This window comes from Nuphar pumila, chromosome 4 (genome assembly GCF_984573655.1).
Source record: "Nuphar pumila chromosome 4, dmNupPumi1.hap1.1, whole genome shotgun sequence".
NCBI lineage: Eukaryota > Viridiplantae > Streptophyta > Magnoliopsida > Nymphaeales > Nymphaeaceae > Nuphar > Nuphar pumila.
Window position 1 is genome coordinate 7,619,757 of NC_143252.1, and position 19,532 is coordinate 7,639,288.

At 39.3% G+C, this 19,532-nt stretch overlaps 1 protein-coding gene across 1 annotated transcript; it reads left to right on the forward strand.

Annotated features, from left to right (window-relative positions):
* The first annotated feature begins 3,114 nt into the window (after nt 1-3,114).
* On the forward strand, nt 3,115-4,707 carry LOC149839230 (uncharacterized). Its single transcript, XM_090004041.1, has one exon. It carries the CDS (start codon nt 3,392-3,394, stop codon nt 4,481-4,483), a length of 1,092 nt encoding a protein of 363 aa, XP_089860167.1. The 5' UTR covers nt 3,115-3,391; the 3' UTR covers nt 4,484-4,707.
* The last annotated feature ends 14,825 nt before the right edge of the window (nt 4,708-19,532 follow it).

Sequence of the window (19,532 nt, forward strand, 5' to 3'; positions counted from 1 at the left end):
ATCCCTAGCCAAAACCATCCTGTTGTTCACAAAGCCGTGAACTTGAAAATTCCTAAAAAGCTAACAAGATATCATGATATTAAGTCAACAATGACAACGTCTAAAGGCGGATTTTTTTTTTGCGTCAAACTTTTTGCTTTTGAAATGCGGAATTTTTGAAAGGCAACCTGGGTTAGCCAAACCCCTACTGTACCATTGGGATTTGAACTTGCAACGTCTCAACAACACAAGGTGACGTGAACTAGACCTCTGTGGCTAGCATGCTCAAGGCAACAAAAACAGCACCAACTTGTAAGGCAGCCCATGAATTTGGTTATAGCTTTGAGAACAACTAAAAGTGTCATTCATTGGATCCTACTTTGGGATCCTATGAATTTGGACTAGCTTGGCATCTAAAGCTTGAAAATATGGATCTAGACATGGTAAAAATAATAATATGGCTTACTTATCAAACTTGATAAACACTTCATTATCCCGTTACTTATTCATGATGTTTTAGAAATAAATATGCTTTGACAAATCAGTAAAAACGGGTGATGAAAAAAAAAAAAAACTTTATCAGCCACAAAACAAACGCCTACCAACAAACATGGTTAGATTTAGGGGTGGCAAAATCTGACACTACCCGCCAACCCGCTTCTTAGCTGGGTTCGAGTTTGGCTTAAACGAGTTCCTGTCGTAAAGGGGTCGACCCGCCTAACCCGTTTATTAAATGAGTCAGGTTCGTGTTAGAGGTATGCCAACCCGTCTGACCCGTTTAATAAACGGGTTAGGCAGGCAGGTCAACCCGTTTACTTGCCCCCGACCCGCCTGCCAACCCGTTTACCCGAACCCGACCCATCCGCCAACCCTTTTACCCATTTACCCGAACCCGGCCCGTTTATTAAACGGGTTAACCATGTCGGGTCGGGTTGGGTTACCCGTTTAATAAATGAGTCGGGTGTTAGAATAAGGAATTTTCTTGCCTGAGAAATCAAGCCATGTTTTCTTTGAGGAGAAAGTTTTTCACACCTTTGCAAACATGTGATTCAATCATAGATGAGAAAAATTGCTTATGAAAGTTTTCTCCATGTTTCATTTAAAAGTAAACAAATATTAGCCACTTTCTCATGGTTAGTGGTCTAACTTCCAACTAAAAAAATGTTCTGACAGCTATTGCAACATCTTTAATGCAACTTCCAACTAACCTAAGGGACTGTTTGGGATGGGTAGCTGGGATGGGCGTTTATGGAGTTTATGCATATTGAGGAAGTGGCAACTACTTGGGCAGCTAAATTGCCAGTACCTCTTAGCTGCCAAATTCATCCTTTAGCGAAATGAGAAAGGGCTTCACTTCTCATTCCAAATGCGTAAAAGCCCATCTTAGCACTGTGATTCCAAATAGAACCACCATGAGCGTTTGACCAAGATTTTACCTAGGAAAAACTAAATGCATAAACACCCATCCCTGCACCGAGATTCCAAACAGGCCCTAAAGTAATAGGGGGCTCGGGGAGCCTTGAACAGGAGGCATTGCCATCTCCCCAACATCCTCTATAGTTTGGGAGCTGTGTTGTGGTTTTCCCAACAATTTTTAAGATCTGTTTGAGAGTTGATAGGTGGAGGTGGAGGGGGATTATGCAATTGGACAGCTGCCAATTTCTAGGTTTGGTAGCTATCATATCTAGGAGGTTGTAGTTATTAATTTTTCAGTTATTGTGTAAATACAAATGGGAGACAGTCTCACCACCTTTCATAAATGCATAGAATATCGCCTCAACGCCCATCTCCCAAACTACTCACTTGGTTAGTCTGATCAAGATTTTGCAAAATGCATAAACCCCCTTCACAGTTTTTTTGATGACCAAGTCTCTGGTAGACGAGTAATTTCTGGATGGAGTCACTATGAAACCTATCAGTGAAAGGCACCCCCATACTTGGTGGGAGCCTAACTTGGGACGAAGGGGTCAGCACCTTTTCTGCAAGCCTGCTACCACTGGTGGTGGATCTGGCAGATGCACACTTTGATAAAACTCTAATTTCATAGTAGAAAGAAATGGTATTTTTATTTCAATGCAAGGCCCTCAAACATAGCCTAAATGTGTGCCAAAGGGATGAAGTGACAGCATCTTCCCAGTGAACTGTTTAAGACATTCTGTTGGTACTTTGAAAAAGTATATGAGCAAAAAAGGTGCGTTTGGATCCACCTCTGATTAGACTCAAAAAAATGTAAACAACATGCCTGTCAATACCAAGGCATTTGCCTTCAGCTGTACACTCTAGAAGGAATGAAGAAACTCAACCATTAAGTTTTTCATGACATGGGGGGTCGATGGGTAAGCCCTACTCCCACATGGACAGAGACCTTAAGTATGGCAGGCTGAGCCAGTGCGGCTAGGTCTTTGCACCTGGAGCGGTTTCTTGACATGAACTACTGCTAACAACTAGTAATCATATAAGAAAGAAAACAGGAAGAAGATTAAACATAGAGACTGGTTTGGCCTCGTTTGGTAGGAGCGCACTTCTAAATGTCACCAAGTTGACAAGATGTCGCGAATTTGAGACTCATAGAGGCATCCCTTACCGCAAGCTGCAGACTGGGTGCAACTCTTTGATGGGAAAGAGGACCTCAAGGGTTTCACCAACCGGAAGCAAGCTAATGTAAAAATATACATGGAGAAAGAGAAAGAATTTCTGATGTTTATCAAACAAACGTAGTCATTCTCAACAAACCCTCTTGGAGATAACAGGCTTTTTGAAAACTAAACTGAAGTAGAACCCCACATTTCCTTTATAAAAGAAAAAAAAGAAAGGGCTCGAACAAAAGCTGGTGACCTTGAAGATCCAACGGTGCAGACCAGGTTCCCATCCCAAGTACGTGAGCGTCATGCTCATGCAATCACGTTGCTGTATGCTTTCTGCACGGTGACCAACGTGTTCTCTTTTCCGCGTGGGATGATTATATAGGGCTAGGGTAGCGTGGCTCTCTATCTCTCTACCCTCAGGAGTCAGTACAGTACCCCTTGCCCATTCTACCCAGTACCCCCTTACCCACCATTCTCCCTCTCTCTCTCCCCCATCGTTCTCTCATCCCCTCTCTCTCACTCTCTCTCCCCCACCAATCATAGATCACTCTCTCTCTCTCTCTCTCTTCCCTTGCCTATGATACTCTCTAACTCTCGGTTTCCTGTCACTATACTCCTTTGTCCTTACTACTCTCTCTCTCTGAACTTTCTATATCCCATAGTAGTCCCCCCATTTAGTCTCTCTCTGGATCCTGCATTTTCTGCATTTGTCACCCTCTTTTCTGTTATACTAATTACCCATTACTCTCTCTCTTCTGTCACAACCCATATACTTCTTATTTCTGTGACCACCCATCAATCTCCCTCTCTCTGTTGGAGAGGAGGAAATGACGACCACCAACGAGCCAGAACCCACCGGGGCGGTGGGATCGCCGGCGGACCTGTCGGAGTCCCAAGGCTCCGGCAGCTACGACTACCTAGAGTTCGAGAGCACATGCTCCACGCCGTACGTGAGCGCCCCCTCCAGCCCTCGCCGTCCTCCCACCGCAGGCGGCAACGGCTACTTCTTCAGCGCCCCCACCAGCCCCATGCACTCCTTCTCCACCCGCTCCGCCGGATCCTCCCCCTTCACACCCCTCGACTCCGACGACCCTTTTCCGGAAAGGTTCTCCGGCTCCCCCTCCGCGGCGTCCGCCGACTTCGAGTTCGCCTCCCGCTTTCCGCCGTCCGGGCGCAACTCGGGCTCGAGCCCGCCGGCGACGATGATCTCCGCCGACGAGCTCTTTCTCAACGGCCAGATCCGTCCGATGCGCCTCTCTAATCTGCAGAGGACCCAGGAGCTGGAGCCCTTGCTAGACGACGCCCCAGACGCCGAAGGTACCTCCGATCTAGCGATTCCGGCCGGCGAAGGCGCCGGCCGCGGCAGGGATTTCCGGTCGAAGAACCGGTCGCTCTGCCGGCGGACCCGATCGCTTTCGCCGCTGAGGAGTTCGGAGCCAGGGTGGCCGGAGTTTCCGCTGGAGGCGGAGGAGCGGAAGCCGGCGGATGACCCACCGCCGGTGGCGGCGGCGGCTAGGCGGAGCTCGAGCCGGTGGATCAGCCTCAAGGACTTCCTCTACCGGAGCAAGAGCGAAGGGAGGGGTTACGTCAAGGAGAAGCTCTCGTGGTCCGCCCTCTCCTTCTCTTCCCCGTCCAAGGAGAAGAAGGCATCCGCGACGCCGGTGGCGGCGGAGAAGAAGAAGAAGAGGGCGCCCGGCGTAGACGGCTCCGAAAAGAAGCGGGTCCCGCCGCCCTCGGCCCACGAACTGCACTACACGGCGAAGAGGGCGCAGGCGGAGGAGATGAGGAAGAGGACGTACCTACCTTACCGGCAGGGCTTGCTGGGATGCTTGGGGTTTAGCTCCCGGAGCTACTCGGTGGTGAACGGCCTTGCCAAGACGTTTCACCACCACCACCACCACCCGGTTCCGTCCAGGTGAGCTTGGCCGGTGGCCCTCCTCCGGCGAGAGAGGAGGGTGTCTTGGGGATTATCAGAATGTATGTACAGACTCTCTCTCTCTCTTGAAAATATGTGTTTTTCTATTTTTCCCTTTTTTCCTTTATTTGTTTTACTGTGACCAAATGGGAGATCATTGATGGCTTATGTTATCGGCCCTTTTATGGTTTGATTGTTCTTGGTTTTAATCCGATGAGATTTTAGAGTTTCATTTCCCTTTTGCTTTCTTTTCTAGCATATGGATTGAGGGAGAGAGAGGGAAGAAATTTCAAGAGTTTCATTTCCTTTTTGCTTTCTTTTCTGGCATATGTAGAGAGAGAGAGAGAGAGAGAGAGAGAGACCTTACATGTGGTATTATCAGCATTTCTCTGTCATCTTATTTGCTTTTTCTCTTTTATTTGTGGGAGGCATAAGGATTTGATTTGACCGTTTTATATGAAAGAAATGATTTGTGTGTGGTCTCCAAGATCTGTTCTAGCAAGCATTGGACTGTTCTAAGAAAACAGTGACTACCCACTGTGATGATGAATACAGGCAACTGGATTTATGGATGGACGGTGGCAGATTTGTTCTTTGTTTTGGCATCCCAATCTTTGTCTTTCTTTGTGCTTTTCATTTTTGTGTTATTTTATTTGGCGAAGATGGCAATTAGAGTGTGGTATGTTACTTGTTAGTGTATAAACTTGGGCTGCAATTCACCAAAGCGATGGTGCTCTTTTTGGAAGTTTGCAGAAACCAGTAAACTGTTGCTTTCATATGCTTGTTGGCAATGACCTCTCTCTCTCTCTCTATATATATATATATATACAAGGGAGATTGAGACGTTTATTTAATTGTGTGATGCGGGGAGGGTGAAACATGGTTGCAATCATGGGGGTTGGAGTAGGTGATTTCTTAAATTCAAATTGAATTCGATGATGGATACATCTGTAGGGGTATGCCAAGGTGTTGAGGAGGTTATAGTCATTTCCTGGGATCCCCACTATGCGTCCCTGAAACTCAATTTGTTTTATATGTATTCCATGACCATCCTTAGTTGAGATCATGTGAGTTGATGGGGATGGGAGTATTGGTTGTCATCATTAGGGGATGGACCATGGGTGCATCCATAAATCAGGGGTTTTGTAGGTGGATATGAGTGTGCCTGTAGTAGTTGTGGATGTTTTTTTTTTGGGGTTTTTTTCATTTGTAGTGCTGCCCCACCAGCATTGTGAATCAAAATTTGTTTATTTCTTGGTTCTTGTTCAAGGTGCATGTGATGTTGTCTCAGTTGATGCTGATGATAGGGTTGTAGTATTTTTTTTATGTATTCCTCTCTCTCTTGCACATGCCTTCACTACCAAGGGCTGGGTTCCATGTGTCATTGGTCATTCAGTGTATGGACACTCAAAATGAGCAAATTCAGATGGGCTCCTGTTGACTCAAAATCGTCCAATTGGCCTTATTAATTCAGAGTCCTTGCACATTGGCTTATGCTGCGATCTGATCTCAGTTTTTTAATTTTTCTTTTCTTTATTCTTTGCAGTTGACCCAGGATTTGGGGCTTTATTTATCATTAATCTCACTTGGTGGGTGATTAGGGTTTCTATTTTGCGCTCCTTTTCTAGAGCTTTACCAATATTGCAAATGGTGGAAGTATTTGTTCCTCTCTCTCTCTCAATATTGAAAAAACTTATTAAGTATTTTTTCCTTAATGTCTATAAATCTCGAATCTTTTAATGAAGCCTGAATAAAAGATTTTTATTATATATATATATATATTGGAACATGTTTAGAGTAAATAAATCATGCTAATCCCATCTGTATGGTTAGATTTACCATTTGGTGGTTAGATCTATGTAAAAAAAGTGTAACTATATAAGATGCTAAATGAAATATGCTAAATGGGTTTTTTTGTTTTTTCATTGTTTTTTTTTTGTGGTTCTGACCCCATGAGTGTGTTGGGGATGGTCGATTTACTAGGAATCCACAGATGGATCATGTGTTCTTGATGAAAAAAATGATATTTGGAGCCTCAAAAGTTTACAAAGATTTTAAACTGTTGATTTTTTTAACCTTATAAAAACCCCACCAATGTATCGGAGTAGAACACTTCAAGAGCTGATCCCTATAAAATAAATTTCATAGATTTACATCTGTAGTGTCAAAATTTAAAAATGAAACAAAAAAAGCTTGAAAAAACCTATATATATAGTTTCTTTCTTTTCTTAATGCATTTGTTTTGAGGGCATTTCTGGGAAGGGGTGATTTGGAGGGGAATCTACCAAAGGCCTAAAGCACCTTGTGGAATATGTGCCCTCATCCTTTTGCTGTTCCCAAACAACAAGTGTATTCCTAATTTCATAACTCCATTTCTGTTGCTATTCACAATCTAAACTTTTAGAAATGAAAGGAAATGATATCTATCGACGAAACAAAGGACAGCTGCCTGTTTGGTATGAGGCACTTGATACGTTAGCATGTTGCAATGGGACCTGCTTCTATTGATTTCCCTGTCAAACAAATACTTAGATGCTTATTTTTCTTACATTTTTAAGCATAATTATTATAATAAAGAAGTGGGTATGAGAAGCAATGCATGAAATCTTCGAGTATCCTAGGAATGTTTTGATACATGAATCATCTCTTCCCCTTAGAAGCTTAAGGGGAAGAGAGTGAAAAGTGATAGTAGAATCCAACAGATAAGTGAATAAAAAGCAAGGCTTTTTATTTAAGTGCAGTTTTTTATAAAAAAATTCTGCTGTATATTCTGCTTTTAAAATAAAAACATATTTTTCAAAAGAAAGTAGAATTCTTTTAACATGAACGATTTACATCCAACATAAAAAAAAATGATTTGATTTCATATTGGAAAAAGTAAGCTTTTATGCATAATAAGTAGGAAAGAAACACCACCGGTTTCATGCTTCCGAAGTAGGCTTCCTTACACAAAAAGCCCTTTGTGACCCTTGAGGCAATCAGCCTATTTTCAGATGTACCACCACAATTCAGTTTATTATTGATTTAAATTGCTTTCTCTGATAGCGACCAGGGTCCTCCAATAGTTCTCTGTCATTTGGACTTAAATGATGATGAAGTTCCACTGTTTACTTTTCAGTTCTGTTATAGATCAGCAAATACTGTACATAAAGATTACCTGTATAGTGATGGCAGTATTTTCTGAAAATCATAATTACCAGCAAATACTGTACATAAAGATTACCTCTATAGTGATGGCAGTATTTTCTGAAAATCAATGTTTAAAAACTCATCGAGTCAGCTCAGTGATTTGATTCGGCTCGGTCACTTACTGGGTCAAACCAGTGAATGACCCCGAAATCAACATAGTTGGGCCGAGTCAGCCGAGTTTTAGCATGAATCGGCTAAAACTCAGCTCACGCTCATTACTCAACCGAATCATGTGTATATTGTATATAATTACATGTATTATGTAAAAATAATATAAATATTATGTATATTATACATAAAATGCTGGTTACACATATAATAATAAAAGTATACATTAAACATATAATGCATATTGTATAATATATTAATAATCTACATAATATATACATATATTTTATATAAAATATAACCGTAACATGACCTGGCTGAGTAATCCCAAGTCAATCATGGACGAGCAGAGGGGTTGTATGTGAAGGAAAGCATGCAAGAACGGATGCATCATCAATAAAAAAGGTCTTATTTTCAAGTATGTATTTTATAGAGCCTTTTCGAGTTTTTTTCATGCAAAGAACTCAGAAATCCCTATGGGTCCATTTGTTTCTTGTAGTTTTCGTAGGAAAATATGAAATTGGCATCCCTTTCCCTCCATTTTCAACCATAGGTGAAGCAAACATCCAAAATCTCGGTACAAGTAGCCGACCTTTTTCTCACCATCTTCCTCTTTTCATGTGTAAATCCTTTCATACTTTATTCCTTGTAAAATAACTTTCACAATGTTAAATCCATTGATACTTTTCCTCTTTGCGAAAGAACTTTCACGAGAAGGTTGAATTGACAGTAGTTTTTTCAAAAATACATGCCAATTGGCATCAGGATCCTTCCCTTTCATGGGAATGAAGAGTAAAAGGTAATTAGGAATGATACTAACAAAGAATTAATGGTAATTATGAATGGAAAAGGAAACGTAAAAAGGGAGAAAACTTTGGTAGAAAAGATGATGAAGCGCAACCAGCACGACCACCCTTAAGAAGCCCAAGGGATGTCATACACTAGCATCTTCCAGGGAAAATTTCCATCAAAGCGTAAGATAACAACTCTTGAATGATGCACTAAAATTATTTTACTTGGAAGTTACTATGCTGTCCTTTGTGCAAAGACCATCACATCATTGTGCACTAAGGGCTTGTTTTATGGTGTATTCCGTTTGTCTCACGGGACTAAAAAACCAAAAAGAACATGTTTTCTAACAAATGTTGGACAGCGGTGGATGCATGGAATGGCATCCGCCGCGTCCATAATTGGCTGTTATTTATGTTTCAACCCTTGTTACGAAAAAAACAGAGATGCAGGGTATGGTTTTTTTTTTTTGAAAAAAAAAAAGTCAAGGGAAGGGGTGAGGGGTCCCCTGACTCTCTCTTGCAGCAGCGGCAAGGGGGGTGAGGTGGTGTCGGGGGTCGCCAATGTTGGGGTTTCCCTTCCTTCTTTGGTCTACCCCCTTTCACTCTGTATTTCTCTGGTTCGTGTTCTCTCTCTCTCTCTCTCTCTCTTGATTTTTTAGGGTTTCAGCATCTCCTTTCATGCATAATTTCAGGGTATCTTTTTGTGATTCTCATCTTTTCTTCACAAAAGTTTGTTGAAATCATTTTTTTTTTCTCATCTTTGATTTGTGATTTCGTAGCGTTTTTGTGTTTCCAGTGTGATCGATGTTGGCTTTTTTTAATGATTTTTCTTTATTTAAGCTTTTTTGGGTTTCTTTTTGAAGATTTGTCAGAATTTTGATGGATTTTTAGGGGTTTTTGGTGTAAATCTCCTTTTGGATCGACATTCTTCGTATTAAAGTTTAGGCTCACGACGATCTCTCTTTTTCTTGTTATTGTTGCATGTCAATCGCTGGTTGAGTTCTTGTAAACACCAAAAAAATTCAAGATGCCTATGTGCTAACATCTTTTGAAGATAAGTGTTTGCATGTACTAAATTGGATCCCCGCCACTAATGGCAAAATAGACTCACATCTATTACTATTACTGGTTGGTAGAACCAGTAAAGTCCTTCATTATTGGATGGTAGAACCAGTAATATCATCCGTTGCTGGACAGTAGAACAAGGAGTGTCATCCGCTAAGAAAACACAATCATAATGTTGTCCATAACATGTGGATAAGCTTTTAAGGCTTATCCCTATCCAATTTTAACTGTCCTACACATCTTTCAGGATGACAGAACTCTTCTTAGGACAAGTTTTTGTAAGAGAAAACTCTCTTGTTTGAGTGTGCTAAACTTTATAAATAAAGACTCACTCTTATACCTTTGATCATCTCTAAATCTCATACCTACATGCTGGCTGTAGAGAAAAAGTTTACCTAAGTTGTACCAACCTGTTGTCTAGAAGTTATTGAAGAATGTTCACGTCTACGTGATAACAGATAGAAGAACGAGCTTGAACGATAAAATAAAGCCTCGAGTGTGAAAAGGGTATTTTTCTCAAATCCCTAATCCACTTATTTCTATTTCATATATTCTTTGGATTATGTGCTTATACATATTTTATTTTTATTTAAATATTAGAATCCACGATGGTGTGATTCGAACTATAAAGACCGAGAAAACATGCCCCATCTTTAACTTTTCATCAAGAGAAGGACGGTCAAAACTTGTAACAACATCCCTATATTTTTTTTAAAAGAAGGATTTCACGAATCAAAGTAAGTCCCATCCTCTCAACGTACAAAAATATTCATCATCAATTTTTTGGTGATCATGATGAGACACCATACTTTTCTTAATCTTTCTTAGCTAGAATTGCATTATAATTTTTTTTTTGAAAAACTTTGTTTTTTTTCAGGTATTTTGTTTCTATCCGACAACAATCCTGGTTTTGCCATCTGCTGACTATATATCTGTTATATATAAAATGTTTGTTATTTTTACATATCTTTTATATATTTTAAAATTTAAACTTACATTTTCTCAAGATTTTTCTTAGAAAAACTAAAATTTTCAATCTATCTTGCGATTTTCCTTGGCCGTGAAAATCCACACAACTAGATTTGTAAATTTCAGCTTTGGTTTCATTACTTAGACAAAAAAAGAGTGTTTTCCAAGTCCCTCCCTCCCTTATAAGCTAAAGGCAAATCGTCCTTGCCTTATTGCTAATTCCAAAAGATTCTCTATGTTTTAAGCAACCCTGTCAATATGATCCTTGAGGTTAACCATCGTTAATATAGGTGATAGAAAGAGTTTATCTTCTGTCTGAATTACCATTTTACCAGTAGAGTAAAAAATAACAATGGAGAACCTACCTATTTTCTGTTGATCCTCAATACTATTATCAGTTGTTCAGATTCACAGTTAAGTTCTTTTGCACCAAATCTTGTCAGGATTCAAACTTTTCCCAGATTAGGATTGAATTTGAACATTTTACAAGTTCTCAATGCCCCAAGAAGCCTTGCCCTTTTAGCTAAAGTTTTGAATTGAAGGTGGTTGTAGGAACTCCAAAACTAACTGGGGAGTGTCGGTAAACCACATTCTGATTTATTTGGCATTGATACTCATACATGAATAGTGATGAACAATAGACCTGAGATTTTCTTGACTTTTCGGAAAAATCTGCTGATGCAACTTTGTTGAGGTACAGTCGAAGATGTTCACATTATGAAATGAATCCGAATTTCAAACCCATGTTGTAAGAAGATAGATCTCAAGCAGTCAAGGTGGATTTTTAAATAGAGCATGCTCGTTTACCCTTTCACTAAAACGTGAAAACTACTTTCGCTATCACTGATCCTACGAAATTTGATTTTTGCCAGTGAAACTCACAGTTCAGTGAAATTGAGATTCACCTATAGCGCGCCTATACATCTAAATAGCAAAAGTCAATTGTAAAACCTAGTGGCTACAAAACTAATAAATCTCAGTTGTGAGATGTATGAAAAACATAAATACCATGATTTAAATGCATATTTACATTTTAAACAGTTACTTATCATGAAAAGAACATTTTTTTTTATTTGTAAATAATTTGTATTAATATTTTTTATATTTTTAAAATAAAATTTTTTATTGCCAAGATTTTGTGAAAAAAAATGTGAGATTTATGAAAAATTTTCAATTTCTCGTGAGTTTTTGAAAAATGAGATTTTGCAAAAAAAAAAAAAAAGTTTGTCACTATGATCTCAGGATAATCACTCTTTCATCAAATAACGGATCAATCTCGACTTTCATATGCAGCTGCTCGTTTTTCTTGTCCACCTTAATAATAGCCTCATTGGTACCACACCATGTTGAGTCTTGGTAAGTATCAATTGCAAGACTTAATTCCAGAAGGGTTTATGAACCGTAGCAGCTTAAATGTGCTGCAATTGAATAACAATCTACTGTCTCTCTCGAGCTACAGCAGCTTGCAACTTTTAGACATGGGCAACAATAAATTGGACACATTTCCCTCTTGGGTGGGACATATGACCCAATTAAAGGTGTTTGGTGTTGCATTCCAACCGTTTGTATGGTTCCATCACACCCTCTGGCTTGAAAGTAGACTGATTTTGTGACAGATTTGGAATCTAATAACACTTATGGGCTGAACGACCTGGCTTATTATAATATTGACACACAATACGAGTTATGTCTCAATTATTATTATTAAACTTGCCACGACCTCTATTGTTTTTGTGACTTCCTCAACTAGGTTGTCCAGCAGAGAAATTTATAGAGGAACATGTCACAAGTAGACTCCTCAAATTCTTTTATCCGTGTTTCATGCGATTCGTTCAAAGTGATGGACTCTTTCTGAGTTTCTATAGATGTATTAAATGCCAGGTATTCATTAGGTAGATCTTTCAAAATTTGGAAGATGACTTAGAAGCCACAACGAGTTGATGAGCAATGGTTTCAGCTTGATGAAAGTATTCATCAACATATTTACTTCATTTTTTAAAATCCTGCAACTTCAACTTAAGTTGAATGATATGATATTTGTTTTGAACAGCATAAGATCTCTTTAAAGGAGACTACACAGATTGGAGACCCACGTTTTGAGTATGAATGAGTTTAAATAAAGAAGATATGATCTAACTTAAAATAAGTTGACAATATTTTAACCATTTCATGTAATGATGATTCAGATCCATAGAGTTTTGCATGGGCTTACGAGGAGTTCTTTTTCTACCATTAACATAACCCATGAGGTTATAGGTATATAAAACATGGATGAATTGAAATTCCCAGTTAAAATAATTCTCTGAGATCACTTTGATGGACAAATAATGGTAAACATTACTAGGCATTACATAATAATCACCTGAGGAATGCCAAGCTTGAGTTATGGTCCATCGCCATGGGTGGGTACAGATCAGAGGGTGTCTATTGTGGAGAACTCTATACCATAAAAGAACATACAAGTGCATAAAATATAATGTGGTTTGTTCATTTTAAAGTGCCTACGTCCATGTGTAAAAGGCTCTCACTCTCACACTCAATGTGAGATCCATAATTTTTTTTCATTTCTTATTTATAATAATTACAAGATAGGATTTTAGGAGCCTTCAGGATCACACTGTTTTTCCTGAAGCAGCTCTCTTTCTTACTCTCATCTTTGGACTCTTTAATTACATTGGACTTCTCTCTACAATGAGATTCCTTGATTGCAATCTTATCATTATCTTGGAACTCTTGAGTGTTATTGAACTCTTTGAGAGAGTTTTGCATCAGCACAGACTTCTCATTCTGGTGTATCCTTCTAAGAGAGTCCTGATCCATCATGAGTCTTGAGACCTGGTTTATCCTTATTTCCTCCTGGTCGATCCTTCTTAAGATGGTTCGTGTGTATCTTAACAAAAAGCACCAGCCATTTAACATTTTAGGGCCATTTTGAGAAGCGGCTAAGAGAATTGGAAGGAGTTGAGCAGATTTTGAGAATCAATGATCCCTAAAATTATATTCTTTCATTTGACACAACCCCAAACATTCTGATTCTTCTTCTTCTTCTTCTTTTTTTTTTTTTTGATAGGCAAGCTCAGGGATAACCCCACGACATTTGAGGCCGAGACGGTTATGATAGTGTGACCTAATCATCCAACTTTGAGGATAGGACCCCGCTCCTGAGACCTATTCTGGGTGTCGGCTTGCGCAAAGAGAAGACACCCATGAGAATGAAACCTTGATCACTGCTAGGGCCCCACTCCACTACGCCAACCCTATTTGAGAGGTTGGCATAGAAATATACAAAGGGATCAAAGTAACCTAAACTTTTATTGTTTGTATCCAACCCCACCAATTCATAATTGCCCTTGTTTTGGATTTCTTCACAAGATGAGATAATTGCCAATTCGTTTTCCAACAAATCATTTCAGTCTTCTTCTACACCAATTTGTTCTTTATTTCTCTCATTAGTTTTCCAAACAAGAAAGAGAATTCAAAAGAATTGGCAATCTAAATTCACCCCAAACCTTTGTTCTTGGTTCCATCTCAATTCATTCAAGGGTGCACATTAATGATGGTGTAAGCGTTAAGATTAATTCCTCATGAGGCACCTAGAGTTTAGTGTCCGTAGGGAGTCAAAAGGTTTTCTTAAAATGGGTGAGAGCTCCTTGTACTCTTCCCATCCTCATTCAAGTCAAGCCTCTCTTAAGCTTGAGTATTTGGTTCCTGTCAAGTGAACGAGAAAATAAGAAGACTGCAATGCTTGGAGTGTTTTTCTTGTGACTTCTTTCACGTGTTTGTTTCCATGCTTTAAAGGCACTTTTCCAGGGACTTCTCTTCATCCTTAACCACTTTGTCTATTGCTGTGAAAATTTGTGAGAGGATCCTACACTTCAATAAAATTCTCTTTATTTGGTATTTACCTCGATGCAAATTCTTCTTTTTTTGGATAATCAAAGAAACCCCCTACAAACCAGTCACCAACCGTACATTGGTTGGCTTCCCCCCTCCCCATCACCGCCCGGAAACTACAGTCAGCTTTCTGTGGGTTTCGAACTTGTGACGTCTTGTCAACTTGGTGACATTCAGAAGTCGCCCTACCAGATGAGTGAAGCCCTTATGGCCACCGTGATTTACTTCTTCGTACAACATTCTCTTTCCAATTAGGTAACAATTCTCCCTCAATTGTTTGTTTCCTTGCAGGACTTAAAGCTAGGGGTGTCATAGGATCCGAGTATGGTTTTTCTTATAGTGTGTTAGATTGGACCTAAATTTAGACCCAATAAAATCATCTCAAATCAGGCCTAAATCTGTTTCCCCCTGGGTCCGAACAAAACCCGACCCGTTGCCACCCCTACTTTCAGCCACATGTATATAGTTTTCTTTCTTGGGTAGCTGCTCTACATCCTGGTGAAATGACCAAGCCAGTTGGGGGAGAAGCATCAGTTTCTATTTATGTTAAAATGTTTTTATTAAATTAAAGGTGAAATTTGACCAAGCAGGAGTAAGGATTTTTAGCACATTGTTAGGGGAGACCTTCATCCTCGTTTCCATTCCCGTTTCATGTCCTCCATCCCCCGTTTAAACTGGGTGAGGCGGGGCGGGGCCCGACCCCGTTTCCCCTCTGTCCATTGTCATTCCTAAAGAAGGATTAGGAATGGGGCAGGGTGGGGCAAGGTGGAGATCGGGACGGGGTGGGGGAAAGCGTAAGTGCATCCGTGCCTCCATTCTCGCACAGGTTTTGATTTTCACCTCCATCCCCGGTCCAAACGGGGAGAGACAAGGCCCCATTTTTTCCCGGTCCACTGCTTCCTAGTGCTGGAAAACAATCACTTCCTCCTAGTGCTGTAAAACAAAAAGGGCTGCTATGGCTTGGCTCTTAAAGAGCTCATTCAAACTTGTAAAATCAACTCAACTCGGTTGATAGAAGCTCACCAAGTACCCATAAATATATTTTAGCTATATCTTATATCTTATATCACCAAGTAAGATATGCTTGGGTGAGAACTACAACAGGATGGAAATGCATCATTCATTAATTAAGCCATTTTTTGAATGGTCACTTCTCGGTTCATGCTTCATGCATCACTTCAGCTGCCTACTTATTAGTCGAGGGAGAAGGCTGGGTTAACACCGTTAACCCTTGAACATCGCTGGATACAGATCGACGGTCATTGACGTCGAATGATCCTAAGGTCATTCGACGAATAACCTGATCTGTGTCCCTTTTCTACTGCCACCCGTTTTCATCCCAAGCAGGAAAGAGCAGAGCGCCTACTTTCATATGAATGGAAGCTGGACACAAATGCCTCCCAAAGGATTCAACGTTGAGACCAATGTTGTCAGTATCGTTGCTGATCAACCTGAATCGGCCAATTTGTATCGTATCAACAAAAAATTGGTAGGAAACTAAGTTGATTCAGCCTATTTTTTAAATAAATTTTAAAATTGGTTTAAAATAAATTTCAATATTGTAATATTATTTTAATATTTTCCTGACATGTAATATCGGCTGGTTAAAAATTGGCCAATTCAGCTCAATTCGCTTCAGAATTGGAATCAGACGATTCCTCGATCGATTCAGGGTGCAATACAATTCTAATAACATTGCTCAAGACTATGAGTAAGGTTGCAAACGAGTTAGATATGGGTCGGGTCCAACACTGTGTTTCTCTCAATGTTGAACCGATTGAAATCAGGTTTGTTCATCATCTGTTTTGGGATTGGACATATTCTTGGCCAGGTAGTTCGGTTCTCTGTTGGTTATATGTTTATCTTCTTCCCTTTTTGAGATTATTCTTCGTTCTCTTTTTGGCATATACTGAAATTTATGATCCCTCTTGTTTTTTTCTACTTGTGATGATGCTATAAGGGTGTGTTTGTCTTCCTGTCCAGGTTAGGACAAAAAAAAAGGCTCAGGACAGATAGGACAGTTGTCCTGTCCAGGACACCTGTTTGGGAGGCTTGATGAGTGTTGTGGTTTCCACAAGTGATCTCATGCTCTCTTCTGTTTGGAAGCAGTGGTGTTGCCAAACCACTGCATTTGGAATGGAGATAATAGCAACCCCAACACAACATTTCAACACTATTCACAACAGGATGTCTTTGGCAACTTCTTCTAACACCACATTTTGGTAAAAAATATTTTGACAATATGGTAAATGAGTTTTCATCTCAATGCAACACTCCTAAACAAAAACTCTCATAAGAAAAGAAAGTTTTGCCTATGAGAGTTTTTGATAGTTCTCCAAAATTAATTTTTTATCATTATTTGTGCACGTGAAAAACAAAGTGGAAAACTGTAAAAAAATGAGAGAGAGGAGGAGGGTAGTGAGATGGATGGTGGTGGTGATGGTGCGATGGATGGTGGGAAGTGTCAAAATATTTTTTCTCTTGATAGTAAGCGTTCATTGTGTAATGTTTCCTCCACCACTCCCATAGAGTAATGTTTCTTATCAAAAAGTGTACTTTTAGAAAAGCTCTCAGAGCAAAAGTCTCTCTCTGGCTTAAAAGGGTCAAAAAATCGGTACAGATTTTCATTTTGCATCACTTTTTCTACATCTTTCTCTCTTTCAAATGTGCCCTTAAGGCACGTTTGGAAGAGAGAAAAGCTCTCATAGGAAAATAAAGTTTTGCCTATGAGAGTTTTTTTATATGAGAAGTTCTCTCGAAGAAAGTTTTTCACTTGTTTGTGTAAGATAAGAAGAACAAAGTAGGAAAATGTAAAAAAATGAGAGAGAAGAGGAGGGTGGTGGTGGTGGTGATGGTGAGATGGTGGTAGTAGGATGTGGTGAGATGGGTGGTGAGGAGTGTAAAAATAAATTTTCTCTTGATAGGAAATATTCCTCTACCATCGCCCATGGAAGAATGTTTCCTATCAAAAAGTGTACTTTTAAAAAAAACTCTCTTAAAAAGTCCCTCCCCTTTGGAAGGGTCGCAAAATCTATACATATTTTTTCATTTTACATCACTGCCCTTAATCTCAAATGGCAATCTAAGATTGTAAAAAATTAGGGTCAAGAATGTGAAAGAAATATTATTTTTTTATTGAATCCACCTAATAGGCAGCTCGATAAGGGTTCACATTTGATGCTACTTTTAATTGTTGATAAGGGTGAAACATATCCTTGCTATGTCGATAACGATATTATGATATAGCAAGGCTAATCGAAATTTTTGATAAGAATGGTTATTGATAACCATTCATAACAATGGTTATTGATAACCATCACCATTCACGTGTACATTTGATAGCTTGATTCTCGATAATCGAAAATTCTGATAACAATGGTTGTTGATAACTGTCACCATTCACGTGTACATTTGATGATAATCATTCATGTGTACACGTGTACAATAATTCTTTTACTTTCCCTCAAGTTGGAGCGTGCGGATTGAGAACGCCCAACTTGGTTTTGAGGTGAGTGAAATGATCAGTGTCAAGTGCCTTGGTGAAAAGGTCTGCATACTAAGAATGCGTAGGAATTAATCATGTTTAAATTAGATCACTTTGAATTTTCTCTCGCATGAGGTGACAATCAATCTCTATATGTTTGGTGCACTCGTGATAAACTGGATTTGTTATGAAGTGTTGCTTGGTTATCGCAATGTACCATCATGGCTTGAGGGTGATCAATGCCAAAATCCAACAACAGGTACTTGATCCATGTGAGTTCACAATATGCTAGAGCCATGGATTGATATTCAGCTTCAGTTGATGATCGTGATATGTTAGACTATTTTTTAGTCTTCCAAGACATAGGGTTGTCCCCAATCATGATAAAATAACTTGATGTGGATCTACGAGTCATCGAGCAGGAGGCTCAGTCTGAATCTTGCTAGTAGACGACATTAGAATTCTTTGTCATGGGAAACCCTTGATATATCAAAGGTCCCACATGGCATCATCCATATGAGGCTATCGGAGTTGACTACTAAATTGACTTAGAATATTGACTGCAAAAATGATGTCAGGTCAGGTTATGGTAAGGTATAACAACCGATCACTAGGCACCTGTACGACCTTGAATATTTTAACAAATTTCCATCTTCATTGTTGAGTTTGGTATGTGGTTCTATGAAAAATTGACTTGGCTTGGCTCCAAGGTAACTCATGTCTTGTAAGATATCAAAAGCATATTTTCATTTAGATAAGAAAATACTATTTTTAGATCTTGCAACTTCAATGATGAAAAAATATTTTAATCGTCCAAGGTCCTTTAATCAAAATTGTTGATTGATATGAGATTTAAGATGCTCAATGTATGTAATATCATCTTCTGCAATGATGATATCATTTACATAAACTAGAACAAAAATGTGTGTCGCATTAGTGGCCTTTGAAAATAATGAATAATCAACTTTAGATTAGATGAACCCACATTGAAGTAGATAATGTGAGAGCTTGACAAACCAGTTTCTAGAGGATTGCTCGAGTTTGTACAGTGATTTCTGTAACTTGCAAACTTTACGCTCTTTCTGAACAGAAAAACTCGGTGGCAAGTCCATATACAACTCTTCATCAAGATCTTCATAGAGAAAAGCATTGTTAACTTCTATTTGATAGAGATGCCAATTTTTTATTGATGCAATAGCTATCAAGCATCACATTGTTACCAACTTAGCCACGAGCAAAGGTCTCATTATAATTCAATCTTTCAATTTGGGTATAGCCCTTGGCCACAAGTCAAGTTTTATACCTTTCAATGGAGCCATCAAAGTGATATTTAATTTTATACACCCATTTGCAACCAACGGGGTGTTTGTCCATGGGTAGATTCACGATCAACTAAGTGTTATTCTCCTCCAATGCCTTAATCTCTGAGGTCATAGCATCACGCTAATGCTGAAACTTCATGGCATGGTAAAAGCTTTTGGGTTCTTAGTGCTGAAAAATTGCACTTAAGAAGATACAATGTCCTTTGGATAAGTGACAGTAACTTATAACTT